The 16,085-nt window shown below is 39.5% G+C and overlaps 1 protein-coding gene across 15 annotated transcripts in view; it reads right to left on the minus strand.

Moving 5' to 3' along the window:
• The window catches only part of NRXN1 (neurexin 1), a 986,667-nt gene that overhangs the window by 463,116 nt on the left and 507,466 nt on the right, over window positions 1-16,085 (minus strand). For all 15 annotated transcript variants that reach the window (XM_088149210.1, XM_088149217.1, XM_088149185.1 and 12 more), the window contains 2 exons: window positions 13,708-13,881; window positions 5,683-5,802 (listed from right to left, as the gene is read on the minus strand). In XM_088149210.1, the coding sequence (XP_088005336.1) occupies window positions 5,683-5,802; window positions 13,708-13,881 (294 nt within the window). The remainder of the gene's footprint in view (window positions 1-5,682; window positions 5,803-13,707; window positions 13,882-16,085) is intronic.

Genomic DNA, 16,085 nt, shown 5'->3' on the forward strand with positions numbered 1-16,085 from the left:
ACTACTTGGTAATGTCAAATAATAAATCCTCAAATACTCCTCTGTCAGAGGATTGCTTTACCCACTGTCACATGGGTCTCTGTTCTTTACTGTTTACTGCTATACCCCAAACTTGATACTGGCCCAACATTATCAGTGATGTAAGCCTATGTATGTTTTCTCAGAAGCACTCCCCACTGAGTTTAATAGGACTTATTCCCAAGTAGCCAAGCACAGTTTAAAAGATTTTATAGTTATGCTTCTGTAAAAGATTTGATATTTCACAGTTTTCTCTTACTCATACTTTAGGCACAGAGACATATGAGCACAACATATTTCCAGAAACTAGCTGTAATTTTTTCAAAGGGACTGTCTCTGTTCTCCTACAAAAAATCTTTTAAGGGTTCTTTGAGCACCCAAATCCTATTCAGCAGGATTTCATGGAAACAACTATCCAGCTCTCTTCTTAAAAACAGATTCCCAGTCCTTATTGTTAACACCTACAGAAGTCCTATTTTCTATTCTTTCCTATCTCCCCAACAAAGTCATGAGCAAACAAAGACAAATCTCAGGAATATACAAGCATAAAACTTGAATTCTATCATGTTACAATTGTAAGATTTTATGCACAAAATAAACAATACTTCCAAGAAATCTCCTTATGTTTCCATGAACTAACATTAGGATTTATCTTGAAGTAAATGTATTATCCATGATATTTCAAGTGTTCTGTCTGGAAACTCTTGAACTCTCAAAAAATTATTTGATTATGCTCCAAGCCACCTTCATTATCAATATTTTATCTCTGCTTAGCAATGAAACTACAAAGCCAATGTTTATAAAAATGAATTTATCATTTTGAATCATACAGTTAGTTTGATTTAATTAATTTAATTTTAAATTGGTAGATTTCATTATCTAACACATTCTTGCACTTTGACCTAGATAAGCTAAAACCAGAAAAATACTGATTTTGGGAAGAACCATAAGACAAAACATTTATTTATCTAAACAATTTATATAGCCACCCGTCTAACAGCTGTAAGTCTGGGCAGTGCACAAACAATTAAACTAAACCCAAAACATAATATACCAGATAGAAGCTTAAAATAGTAATAATAATAGTAATAATAATACATAATCCAATTTTAATCCATACAAGCCAAACAAACATCTGCCAACTTCACTAGTTTAATCTTTTGGACCGAGTATCTGAATGAACTTCAGATACTTGGTCCAAGTCTTTAGCACCTTGCAGAAGACCAAAAAGGTCAGGGCAATCCAGATGTCTGAGAGGAAGCTATTGCATAGGGCAAGTGCTGTGACAGAGAAGGCATGATGGCTATGTTTCACAAGATAACATTTCCTAATGGAAGGGACCTAGAGCATGCCAACCTTGTTGGTTCTGGTGGGGTGAGCAGAAATGACTGACTGGAGACAGGTGGTCCCTGAGGAATCCTGGCCTTATACCATGTAGTCTTTATAGGTGACAACCAGCACCTTGAACTGCACCTGACAGCCTTCTGGGAGCCAATGCAGTTTGCAGAGCAGAAGTGTTGCATGAGGATGTTGTGAAATGCCCAAAACTGCCCATGCCGCTGCAATCTGGACCAGATGCAGCTTCCAAATATTTATGTGAGGCAAGGACAGGCCCACATAAAATGCATTACAATAATCCAGCTGGGAGGTTACTAAGGCATGAATTGCTGTGAAAGGGGCCTTCCGATCTAGAAACAGGTACAAAGGTGCCCAAAGGAATCTGTGCATCTATCCTAGCCATAGCTGCCACCTGCTCTTCAAACAGGAACGGTGAGTCCAGAAGGACCCCCAAATTAAGCACCAATTCTTTCTGGGGTAGTGCTACTATTTAGAAGTAAAGACATAAAGTCTTTGGATCCAGGGGGACTTCAAACACACAGCCCCTTGTCTTACCACAATTGAGCTTCCAAACACTGGACAGACCAACCAATACTGACTGGAACTGGCCTGGAGGAAGGAGAACCACCATATCACCGTGCCTCCCACTCCCAACCCCATGAGCCAGTCCAGGGGGATACGATTGATCAGTGGTATCAAAAGTCACTGAGAGGTCAAGGAGGCCCAGGCTAAATGGACTACCCCCACCCCATGCCCACCAAAGGACAACAATAAGTGCATTTTTTAAAAAACAAATTTACTACCCATCTACCTGAAGGAACCCTGGGTGGCAAACAAAATAAAACACAATATTGTAAATTAACCATTTAAAACAATAAACAACATTGAGGCCCTGATAAAACTCACATCTATCCACCAACCATCCCATGCCAGTTCTATCAATGCCTTGGCCCCAGTGCCTGGGGGAAAAGCCAGTTCTTAGGCCAACGGGGTCCAGGCATCCATATCTCTGAGGGGAGGCTGTTCCATAAGGCAGGTGTTTTGGGGGCCGCAACAGGTGACATTGCTTCACTGAGGGGACCCAGAGCATGTCCACCCTGCCAGATGTAGTAGGGATGGGCAGAAACCTTGGGGGATAGGTGGTCCTGCAAATAACATGCTCCCATGCTACTGTATGTGTGGTGACATACACTTTAAAGGTGACAACCAGGACCTTGAATTTTACCCAGAGCCAGTGTAGCTCACACAGCAGTGGTGTTTCATGGGTGTATTGAGGTGTGCCTGCTACTGCCCATGGCACTGCATTCTGGACCAGCTGCAGCTTCTGAATGCTCTTCAAGGGCAGCCCCATATAGAGTGCATTGCAATAGTCCATTGGGAGGTGACTAAGGCATGAGTGACTGTGAGCAGTGTCAATGTACTTGCGCAAAGGCCCTCCTGGCCATGGTTACCACCCCGCCCTTCAAGCAGGACAAGAGAGTCCAGGAGAACCCGCTGGTTGCACCCCAGCTCTGACTACGGGAGTGTCACCCCAGCCTGAGTTAAAGATGGCAAATTACTAGATATAGGGGACCCTAAAATCCACAGCCATTCAGTCTTGTCAGTGTTGTTCTGAAGCTGATTCTTCCTGATCCAGGCCTTCGGGCACTAGGAAAGCACCTTGACAGCAATCTGTGACATATACTAACAATCTGATCCTGAGTACACCTTAGTAATATAATTGTTATTCTCATTGCTAGTACATCTGATGCTGGCCTTTCAAACAGACATATATTAATACATAATCTCAGTACACATGTCTCTCAACCATTACATTTCCATTTATGGCATTTGTGGATTTTGCCCAGGCTCTCTGCAATGGATACAAAGGACAAAAATAATACAAATCTCAAAGAAAGAGGCATGAAGTCAAAGTTAGAGGTGACACAAATGTCAAGCCTCCATGAATTGAGGTCACCTTGGTTGACACTGTGAAAATATCAACTTGAGTACAGTAATAATATCTGTACCATTTCATGAGCTAAGTGAACAGCAATGAACAGAGAGTGGCCAAAAGGAAAGGTTTCGGTGTTCCCATGATAGTCAGGGTTTCTCTATCAGCTGTCACTTGGAAGGTGATCTTTTAAAACAAAAACAGATTTTAATAAAGATAAGAGTATCTCTTAAAGACAATAAAGCGATACAAAGCAGCTCTATCTCATTTGTTGGGTTAGGATAGGCAGTGCAGCATTTTAGCGCAGCCAAGAAGGAAAGTGGTATGTGCTGCACCAGTACGGCTGTCACTGACTGTCAAGCATGATTTTGTCTTTGCTGCTCCATCATTTCCATTTAGCAAAGGGCACCATTAACTGTGGTTGGCTTTCGCCCATCACCCACCACATGGAAGCAGAATATCATTGCACAAAGCCTGCTGCGTATACGTGTCTTAAGGTATGGGGAGAAACATTGCACCATCATTTAATGATGGTTGGAAAACCCAAGCTTAAGTTAGGAACCTCATACAGCAGAGAAACTGATTACCAGTTACTTGTGAGTTAGCTTTTTAACTCAAAGAAAGGAATGGATGCTAAGTATTCTGCTTGACAGAGGAAAAATAATCTGGTAAATAGGAAGTGTATTTCCTGGCAAGTGTCCCCATAAGTCAGACAGTTTTAATGTCAACATGGACCTGCTTCTCTGATTTTTTCTTTTCTTGTCACAGTAAGATAAGGAATGCAACTAAGAAAGCTGAAAAACTAATAACTGATGCAAGCAGGGGGCTTTCTGTTCCTCTACTGAGATTCCCCTTAAGGGACCTAGTATTTTACTAATTTACAAGCTGGCATATCTATCACACATTCAAAATTGCTCTGGCTGTACCTTCTTCCCACTAACAATTCCCAGTATCCATTCCTTAGCATGCGTGCTGGGTAATTTTCTAGGTGGGGGCAAGTTGTTCAGTCACAAAAAGGTGTTCATTTACCCTGCCCTTATTACCCTTGCTTATCTTTGTCCTTTTTATAGGCAGTTAAGTATACTTTCAAACAAAGAACTGGAGTGAAGTTCTAAAGAAGTTTGTGGGGCCCATCTGGTGCCCAGAGAATTTTTTGAATTAAGACAATCTGGAGGTATTGGCATGTACACTCATATGTTTTCTGAAGGTAAAAGTCAGATATGGCAGGAACCTGGAAGATACCTAGTAGGGTATAGATGGGGCCATTTAGCATCCCTGAGTGCTGTACTGGGGGCCACAGCTGTAAGCCCCTTCTTGCACATTTGTTCTCTTAGCATTATTCTTGCTCCCCACTTTGGTCTGCATTAAGAATGCAGTGTAATTAAAGATGAGGTAATACTGTTTCCAGGAGTTTACTGAAACATTTAAACGAATCCACACTTGCATTTGCGGTCATATATCCCAGTGCACTATCACATAGTGACAAGCTGAAAAGAACTGAGTTACAAATACAGAGAAATATAGGATTGCAAATGTTTTTAAAAGTGGTTTAATGAGAACTAGTGTTCATGTCTCACATGTTACCAGCCCTTGTTTATTTGAAGAAATACACAAACATTTCTTGAAAGTGACTCACTTAATCTTACTCACAGCACTAAATGGAATTTTTCCCACCAGGTATTTTCTACTAGAGATTACTAAATTACTAAACATAAATTCATTATGTAGTAACAGTAGCAAAGATATGTACTGTGACTTTTGTTCATCATTGTATTGACTCACGTCAGAAGTTTCTAACATCTAAAAACACAGTTCCCAGTCCCTAAAGGTTATAGGATTAATAAGTGATACCAAAATTTATTCAGATGACATTTAACTGAAATAAAGCCTGAAGTTATTATTTGATGGAGCATTTCAGGTCACCTAAACCTATCTGGTACAGGAAGGTAAGGAAGAACTGTCATGTGTAATTTCAACTTTGTGGTATAATGTTGCACAGTTATGATACATCTCAGCAAAACAAGAAATGAAAGAAGTCAAAAACCCCAGCCCAATGTCAAGAAACTGATAACAAGAATGAAATGCCCATATATAATATGTTTTATGACAAAATGTTATTCAAATACCTATAATAAATGGAGTTTCCAACATCACAATTCCAGAAGCCCTGCATATTCTGATGCCCACTTTCTAAAGCAGTTCTGGACTTCAGTCCAACACTTCCTACAATCACAGCAGGAACTCCTCGTGTTCTTTGCAGAGTTTGGTAGTTTAATTGGTTATAACTTATTAAAATGATGCATCCTTTTGGGCATTTGCTTCAAGGCAACCCCTTAGAACCCTTAAGACTTTTTAGAGAAAATGAAAAAGAGGGAAATCGCTCATGTACTCACGGTCATTGCACAGCGTCCCACTGAAAGAGGTCATGCTACAGTCACAGCTAAACCCATCCCACTGTTGCAAGCAGACACCTTGGTTGGCACAGGAGTCTTCTTGGCATGTGGTGCTGGGGCCTAACAAGAAAACACACCACAGAAGAGAACTTGAAGGTCTGTCATGCAGAGTGACTATATGTGCCATTGGATCACACAGGGTAGTTGCCAACATCTCATATTTATAGAGCAAATTATGGAAAAAAACTGATAAGGGGATTGGTGATAACCCATACTATTAATATTATTCATGTTATGAAGAGCCATATGGTTTCTGTTTGTAATACAGAGGAACATGAAGATATGAATTCATCTGGGATGATAACAACGTAAGAGAAGCAAGTAACTCAAGCAAAATGAAGTGGTGGTTCTTGCATATATTTCTAATTTCACTTTAACATCTACAAACTATCTTCCTCTGAAACAATGAGTTCTGCCAGAGACTGTGGAAAACAGAATATAAAACTGTAAAAAACAAAAAATACAAACAACCAAAAACAAAGCCACACATGTCATATTAAAAGCAAGCAAGGAAAAGAAAAATACGGCTATCCAAACGATGATTTCATGAAGAACTATATCTACAGATAGTCAGGAGACCTTTGGGTTGGCATTTTTTTTTAATTAAAAAACCCATATTGTTTCTTATTAGCAGGAATGTTGGCAAGTATCTTTTTACATGCTTTAAATTGTCCCATGCAGGTTTTTAAGAACAAAGTAGATAGAGGAGAGATCAGCCAACTAATGCACCAACATGCTAAAAAATGACATTACACATGAGAAACAAAACTATTCTATTTCTAAAGATCAAAACTAGACCACTGGGAGAAACAAACAAACAAACAAATAAAACGTTAAAGAAAGAGGCATGTTCAAGGCACTGAAGCAATCACTATACAAATAAGACACAAGACTGAAAGCCTGTATTCAGTATATCCTGTGAGGAGATGGCTCCCTGTGTCATATTTTTAACAGGAAGAAGTGGAAAATCAGCCACAACACACAGACATCAGCGCAGAAGTGCTGAAGGTTCCGAATGCGTTGCGTGGGTTTCAGTCTTGTTTAAAATACACAAGGGCTATCTACCTTGCAAATCAGCTTTCATCAATGCAACTTTGTCAGCAAAATAAAAAAGCAAAATATATTAAATGTTAGTAAGCAAATATTGAAATGGCAGCAAACACAGAGAAATTGTTCAGAGGAAAAAGTGCATGCTGCTCTTAAAGAGGAAAAAAAATTCCGAGTAATGCAAATAAATTAATGCTAATAGACATAAATATCCAGGCAAGCCAAAATGAGAATGCAGTAATTTGCCAGCATTTACTACAAATATAATGGTTAATTGAGCTGATGGCATGGAATGAAGGAAAATTAAAATCACTTCTTTCCATAGGATAAATGTGAACACGTTAGCAAAGGGAATGGATGGTTTAATCCTGACTAGCCATTTGTCATGTTGAGATATAAGCAGTTCGATCATTAACACATTATCCTTTCCCACCATCTTCTTTTGTAGAGGATTTGAAGAGCCCCTGGGTACTCCTGTGCCAGAAAATTGCTTTGGCGCTTACTAGCTCCCTTGCCACCTAATTAAAATATACAGATGGAGCCAAAAGTATTGGTACCCTCCCACTTTTTCCCTAAGAATACCAATATGTCATGAAATAACTGACACAAGTAAATGGCACCCACCATTTTTTATTCCACAGTCCATAGAGCGGACACTTTGCTTTTGGTGCATGACTTAACATATTCTTGTAAATAATAAAGCAAAAGGGAAAACTTTACAAAAGAAAATTGAAGTCTGGTACGTAAATGGGTGTTCTTCACTGGCCATAGGTATGATGGCAGTCATTTTGTGCCTCTCCCCAACTCCTCCCTGGCAACCAATGCTCAGTTAGAACATAGTCTCAAAATTCCATATATGTATACAAGACCAAAAGAATTAAAATCCCTGGATTCAAATGTACTTTAAGAACTACTCCCTATAGTTGTGTTCACATCCCATGTAAGTCAGTTAAAGATCTAGTAACTACATTTGCACAAGTCAAGCTTTGTTTGTTTAATCTTGTTTGTTTTGTGACTTAGCATCTTGTGTGAATGCAGCCTGTTAGTTTATGGTTTAATGTATTGTTCAAATCCCCCAAAATGGGTTAATTAAATAAATACATTAGGTATGTTGTGTGAATACAGCTAATATTCTTGAGTCAACCTTCTAGCAAGTATTGGGGCGAGGATAAAAGAGAGTTCTCAAAATTTTTGTTAAACAATGAGTTAAACCTAGACTATACAGAATCATATTCTCTGAACTTAACTCTATGTTGATACAGAAAATTCTTGCTGCGTTACCATCTAGCAGTCACCGTTTTGCAAATCAAATATGGAAGCACTGCTCTAGAGCCATCTGAAACCAAGCCACAGCTGATGCTGGAGTATAGCTGAGATTAGGTGATTGCTCCCTCTACTGTCCCACTGCAGAATGACTCCAAAAAGGTATGCCTCTGCGTGGCATTCTTAACAGTGTCATTTTTTTTTATTCTGTATTTCTTATTTTTATAAATAACTCAAGGCAACAAACAAACCTAATACTCCTTCCTCCTCCTATTTTCCCCACAACAACCACCCTGTGAGGTGAGTTGGGCTGAGAGAGAGTGACTGGCCCAAAGTCACCCAGCCAGCTTTCATGCCTGAGGCAGGATTAAAACTCACAGTCTCCTGGTTTCTGGCCTAGTGCCTTAACCACTAGGCCAAACTGGCTCTCAAAAAAAAAAAGAAAAAAGAAAAAAAAAGAAAAAAAGTCATGGTGATAAGAGTGGGGTAAGCACCTGCTACAGAAAGGACCCACTTAACTGACTGAGAGAAGGTTAGATTTAGCCACAAATGGAGCAGGTTTGGTGAGCAGTTAATCTAACATACTCTTCCATGTTATACAAAACATTTTGTTGACTTTCCTTTCTTCCAAGGATCAGAAGGAGACTGGTGGCATCTTTTCTAACTAACTCATGTTATTAAAAGGCAAAAGTTTTGCGAGCTACAGCTTACTTCATTTGCAGTCAGGATGGCAGCTATGACTGCAGTCAATGCTCCAAACCTTTTTCAGGTGATGTATGTAAAAAGGGGCAGCTGCCTTCTTGACTTTTTTGACCCCAGCAGATGCCTCATAATTATCTGATTTATATAATATAGCTTGTTTGCATTTGACTTTATGTTTTTTGTGAAAAGGCCTTCTGAGTTGTAAAACATGATTGAGGTCTGTAGTTTATTGAACATATCACAATTAAGCAAACTGTATCTGAGCATGATATGTAAATCAAGTCTACATGCATGCTGCATTGACACAGGTAGCAGCCTTTGGCTGGTCTCTGAACCTAGAAGCCTCCTCATGGACAGGAAGTCCCAGAATTCCAAGCCAGCACGATTAAAAGAATTCTGGGAACTACTGTCCAAAGACATCTGGAAGGTGTCAGGGTGGGCAAGTTTGGCTTAAAATATTACGGGAAATATATTTGAAATGTGTGATGAGCTATATCTTTATTCCTGATATTTCTCAGATGAAACCAAATAAAGAAGAGATAGTCTTTACCACTGTAAGGGATCACATGCAGTTGTACTGCCCAGCTTTTTTAGAAGGTGGGGGAAGGAAATGGAAATAAAAGATCAAGGCCATTTCAGCATGTTGAAATAGGAAATCTCAATAAATTGAGATATCCACAAAACTCAATAAAGTGTGGGACAGATTTGTGAGAATACCATCATGCTTTCCAAAAGCTACTGAGCCGTCAGTGAAGCTGGGGGGAAAGGTGTGGCAGTGGACCACAGATTAACAAGAGACTGGGCAGCAACTGAAAAGCTCAACTGGGTACACGAATCTGAAGCAGGAGTGGCCAGATCAGGCTATCTTTCCCAGGTCTAGGAAAGGAGGCCTGTGTGGCCAATGGCATGCAAGGGCAGTGGGATCTGGCTGGCTTTGGAGCTGCAGTTACTGAGGGTCTTTCCACCAGATGGCCCCTCTTCAGTACTAGGACCTAGTTCAAGGATTCTGGGAGTAGAGCTACTCACTTAGCTGGACCCTCCCCCTCTGACCAAACCACTGACCACTGCTGCTAATCTAGATCATGTCATGCTGTCCTCAGATGACATCAATATTAAACCCACTTTCACTGGTTTTATAATGAAGACTTTAGTATAGGTTGAATGTATTCAGGGCTAATGTCAGACCCTGACTGCATCCATTCAGATTATTCTTAGCCTTTCAGTTTGATTCTGTAAATAAGCCTGATTACATAAATTACTTGGCAGTTAAGGTGATCCTTAAGAATTTGGGTGCTACATAATTAAATGATTATTTTAATGCCAAGTTTTAATCACTAACAGAATGTATCACCATCTGCCCTCTTTCTTACCTGCACTGGAATCTGTTATTTGCATACTTTACAAAACGAAGTGAAATTACCTTTAGGTGTTTAGAAGCTATGTATTCATGCATTTATTTACACTTTTGTTTTTCATCAAATTAAAATTAGAATTCAAGTCATCAGGATTTAAACATTCAACCAAAAACAGTACCATGGGGACAATTAAACAATATGAATGAACAAGCTGAATGGGCTGAACTGGGGTTTCAGCTCTTCCTATCAAATCAATCAGCAGACTGTCTACCTTTACACAGAAAAAGAAATAATTAAAAAGCCCTGGCAGGGGCTCATTAATAACATGGCCCAGTGATGTTTGGGAAGCCAATGGCTAGGTTCTTACTAAAGCAGGCTTGTGGAAAATGTGACCCTTTCCTCAACTCCCATCCAAATATAGCTCCTTAACAAAAAAAAAACAACAAAAAAAAACCTCTGAAATTTTTCAGCTGCAGGCAGGTGACAATCTGGGCTGCAACAGGAATACTGAATCTCAGAGGGTTTAGAGTGGTGTTTCATCTGTGGTTGTGTGATTGAAGCCTCACCCATTTTTTACATTTGTACTAAAAGGGGTGGGGCTTCCTTTGTGCAGTCATGAGCTCCATCTTGACTTTTCTGACTCCCCTGTGGACACCCCTGATTGAATCTCTCTTTGGTTTGGTAGCATAAGAGTTATGGATGCCTGGGAATTATTTTGAATTTGCTTCTGAACAAACAATACGTTGGTCATAAAATAACCACCAGGACACATTTTACAACTGTGCCTGCAGGAGGCTCTTCCTTTATAATGAAAACATTATTATAAAGAAATGGGGAGAGCATGCATTTTCACTGATGACTGAAAAGGGAAACCATCGATTGAGAAAGCTCAATGAGAGGCCACTGGTCTGCCTGAGAGAGCGAAGCTGGCTGGTTTTGGTCCCTTATCCCCACAGACACATAGAATAAAATTCATCTCTAAATGCTGAGAGATTCATTATTGAGGCTATGGAATGCAACAAGTTAGTTTCTTTTTCTGAAGTTATTTTTGTTTCTATACAATGATCCTTGCTTACCATTTAAAAAACAAATCAGCCTTATTTTAGTATTTACCAAATCCTATAGTACAGTTCTAAAATATCCTTTCTTTCAGACCTCCTCCATGACCTTGTCTGCTGGGACCAGGGATATAAAGAGCAAATGTAATTCCAGACTATGAAGGAAATAGTCATGGAGTAATACCTGAAGTAAATCTTCAGTATAATAATGTATTTATTAATTGGGCATGCCTTTGAAATCAAAGGGAAATGATATATGTCATAATATGTTCTGCAAAGCACTGATGCTAAATACGTCTAGGTGGATAACTGCACTAATAATATTTAATTAGGAATATTCAGAACTAAGTATAAAAGGGTAAAGTTTCTTTAAGATAAGTTCTCCTGGTGACAAGTCTGTATCATTTTCTTGACAACAACATGGATGTGGCTTGATGTTGCTTTCCTCCAGGAGGTCTATTCAATTTCCCAATCTAGGCTTCAACTCTGGTATTTCTGGGTGATCCCCCACCTATCTGCTAATCAGCTGTTTAGCATCTAGAGATCAGCTAAGGTCAGCTAGCTTTTGCCACTTAGCTGGAGAATAGAATACTACAGTATCTAAATAAAATCCATATGATATGGAGGTATAATTAATTGGTTTGTTTTTGTCTCTTCATTTCCTATATCTGAAAATCCTTGTTCTACAAATACAATAGAAAGATTAGTCACTCCTAATTAACTGATTGAGTCCCATGACTGTTTTCTTACCTCCCATTGCAGATAAATATGGAATCTATTTAGTGGCCCTATCATCACTAAATTTTCAAATTATGTCAAGTATGTGACTGTGAAAAAAAAAGTGTGAAAAAATACCAATTGGTGGGATGCACATGAATAAACTGCAGGATGGATACAATTGTCAAGCTGAGCAATTGAAGATGGTTTCCACTGGAAACCATTTTATGCATTTTTGTCAATTCCAGTGCAGATTGCTCTGTCCTTTGACCATAAGGGCAGTAGTATTAGTTTTGGCCTCATCTGCAGGATTGTCATCACCAATATTCTGCAGATGCTAATACTCCCACAAGTGCAATAGGAATCAGTGATGATCTTTGGCTAGGGGCAATCATGTCCCTCTAAATCTAATCTGAATAAGTGGAGGAAGATTATTTATCTCCCACCAGATAATGATTTTCTCTAGAACTTTCAGTCAGGTATTTCATACCTCTCAAGGAGGATGCTGCCCCTTAATTTCAGAAGCATTCATTTTGATCAAAATTTTCCATTCTACTTTGCATAAGGAAATTTAATCTATCTCTCATATTTTCAACCTGGAATCACTACTTTTGGATTAAAGTGGAAGGCATGGAATATTGGTCATTATGTTGTGTGGTGTCCACTGGCTACTTCTGGGTGCTGCTGGCCACGAAGTCAGAACTAGACTCCTTGCTCACTTGCTGGCACTCCCTAGAAATACTAGTCAAAGATTAGTTGTTATTGATAGCTCCCTCCCCTTCACTCTTCACCTTTGCTTATCACTGCAGCTATTTTTCAACACAAGGTTGGCACTCTTTCAAGTTCAGGAACAACCCAACTGATAGATCACAGGTCCAGAAGAGAGGGTGCAAGGACATTGGGAGAACTCCCTCCTGCTTCATCTCTATCCCCTGCTACCTGTTAGTTGGGCAGCTTGATGAGTGGCTAAACCCAATATTCTAAGCCTGCATTTAAATTTGTACCACTGTGCTCCACCCCACATCACAGAGAGTGAGTGGTGACTGTTTTTTCCAACAGCAGAAGACACTTTGTAGGAAGGGAAACAAAGCCAGAGGAATCCATTAATCCCTTTTTTTAACTTGGTCTGCAATAAATAATAACAATACCACCATTCACCAGGCTTCTTATTGTGGCAGAAGAGGAATCAGTAATACAGAAGGCACACTATATGTCAGTCTATTTTTCTGCCATCTCAAGACAGTAGAGAGCACTTTAACTTGGCCATCTGGGGGAGCCCCTAGACTCAGACCCTCTGAAAAACCCTAACATCTCTTGTTCACATAATGTGTGTTAGAAATGTGCATCTTAATTAAATTAGCTAATTTATGCTCTAACTACTATCTATGTGCTGTGATGCTCTAACTACTATCTATGCACTGTGATTATATAAAATGCTACATGGGAGCTAATTAGCACAACAATTAATTAAGATACTGCACAAACAAAACAAAGACAGGCAAATCAGCTAATTCATGGCAAAGAACAGAATCAACCAATTGTGTTCTGGTAGATAACTTAATGTTCTCAAGTTTGAATTGAGCTTTGTGTCATTGGGGTGCATTTCTCCTCCAATGGCATCCATTTTCATTAATAATGTAAAACTATCTAACTTAGCAACTGTAACAAATTGATGGCAGCTGGTAAGCTGGGAAACATATACAAATAACAGCAGAAAAAATGCTATAGCCCCCCCCCCCCCAACAACTGTGCAATGAAATTTAGGAACATTTTGGTTACATTGTAAGAGGTTGAGACAAGTTTATGAACTGATCATGCCATACCTTCACATCCTCTTTCTATCTGTCCATTGCAAAACAGAGCATCTGAGATCAAATCTGGAAGACGCCCATTGAGATCCACAGAGGCAAGGCAGCCTTGAAATCCTTCTTTTGCATGGACTAATTTAGGCAAGGATTTGTAAGTCTCTTTTGCTACCCCTCCAATGTACAGATCACCTGTGAAGTCAAACAACATGCTTAGATGAATAACAGTTTTATTAATCTTATTCTTTGATTTATTGAAAATGTTTTAATCCACAGCTCCACGAAAACATTTTCTCAAGTTTTATAGTAAAAACAAAGAAACAGTTAAACAAGAATATAAAACAAAGCAAGAAAAATGTCAATTGTTCATGAAAGAAAGACAGCCTCCCTCTGGCGCCTAAACAGTAGGCCAACCATTTATTTCACAATGTCCATGAATTATATAATTTCCAGGGCCATCTAGCTGGTTCTAGCTAGTGGCCAGGCAAAGGAAAATACCTTTTTCAACAATACAATAAAAATACATAGCAAAAGAAAGAAAGGACTGTTAATGAAGAGCCCCCCCCCAAACCTGATATAAACTCCTTCCTCCCAAAAATGTCTTTAAAGCTTGAATTGGTCACCAGTATGTGATACAAAGATCCGCATAGTCAAAGCTATGGTTTTTCCAGTAGTAATGTATAGCTGTGAGAGCTGGACCATAAAAAAGGCCGAGCGCCGAAGAATTGATGCCTTTGAACTCTGGTGCTGGAGAAGACTCTTGAGAGTCCCCTGGACTGCTAGGAGGTCAAACCAGTCAATCTTAAAGGAAATCAACCCTGATTGCTCATTGGAAGGATTGATAATGAAGCTCAAGCTCAGATACTTTGGTCACCTAATGCGAAGAGAGATCTCTTTGGAGAAGACCCTGATGCTGGGAAAGATTGAAGGCAAAAGGAGAAGAGGATGGCAGAGGATGAGATGGTTAGATAGCATCACTGAAGCAATGAGCATGAAACTGAGCAAACTCAGGGAGGCAGTGAAGGACAGGAAGGCCTGGCGCAATATGGTTCATGGGGTCACAAAGAGTCGGACACGACTTAACGACTAAACAACAACAATATGTATCTACTTTTGCCCAGCTTGTATAGTAAAAGCGAATTCTAAGTCATTGTACAGTCTTCCCATAATACACAATCACTGCATGCTTAGTATTTAATTACTGGAGACCAGTGTCACAATCAGATTCAGTCCTGAATTGTTTGATTTCCATTACACACCACAACTGGAATAAATCAGCTGAGCACACAAATCGTTATTATGTTGGCAAGACAAAAAATGACTGAAACAGACACCCTGTGGATTTCTAGGAATGGATACATGCAACAATTGACCCATACCCTGAAGTCTGCTCTCTTGATTTGAGGAATCCTTGCCAATTATTTCTATGACTTCTATGAACAGTATTCAGAAAATCAGGGCTTCAAACAGGATTCTTTTTTAGCCTGTCTAGTCATGTGAACCATGCATCAATTACAGTGTATATTTTTAGTATGATATATATCAGGGTTCCTCAACCTTGGCAACTTGAAGATGTGTGGACTTCAACTTCCAGAATTCCCCAGCCAGCCATACTGGCTGGGGAATTCTGAGAGTTGACGTCCACATAACTTCAAGTCGCCAAGGTTGAGGAACCCTGATATATAGTACTAATACTAAGAAGCATCCATAGTGAGGGGCAGGTGGGCAATTAACGAATATGTGTCAGGTTGCAAACTCCACCCTTATATATTTGCATGCAACATCACAACACAAGTAGGAAAGAGCAGCGCTTGCATCATAATGTCCCAACACATGTATCATCATTCTGGAGTTATGGTTAGGAACAGACCCCTAGGTGAACAATGTATACTGCTGAAGAAATGTTGGGAATTGTTTCTAGAGAGAGCCACATGGGGGAAGGCAGAAGCAGAAGATGAATTTGTCGCTGGCTATCTTAGTCTCTTGGAAGTGAAGTTGGTATTTGCATGCTTGTCCTCTTCATCTGCCTAGCAAGCCTAGCTTCTGTCTCTTAGCACGTGGCCTCCCCTTTGGGGTGCCTGAGAATGTGGAAGAAGCCTTATATTTCAGAAAAAGATAAATTTACCTTCTCTGGGCTAACTATATTTCATCACAGACTAAAATGTACACTCCAAAATACATAATGTTTTGGTGATTGCCAACATTAGCTCCTCCTCTTGACTGACAGTGCTTTTTAATATTACAAGATTATAAAGGGTTCTTATACCCACCCACTATGTTTTGATTTGATTTATTTAAAACATTTATATAGCCTCCCATCTTGTACCAAACTCTGGGCAGCTCATGACATCTAGGTACAATAAAAATAGTAAAACCAAAGATATTAAAACCAAAAA

This window comes from Python bivittatus, unplaced genomic scaffold, assembly GCF_059951505.1.
Source record: "Python bivittatus isolate LINGU-HERP-01145 unplaced genomic scaffold, Pbiv_v1 ctg000020_np1212, whole genome shotgun sequence".
NCBI classification, from domain to species: Eukaryota; Metazoa; Chordata; class Lepidosauria; order Squamata; family Pythonidae; genus Python; species Python bivittatus.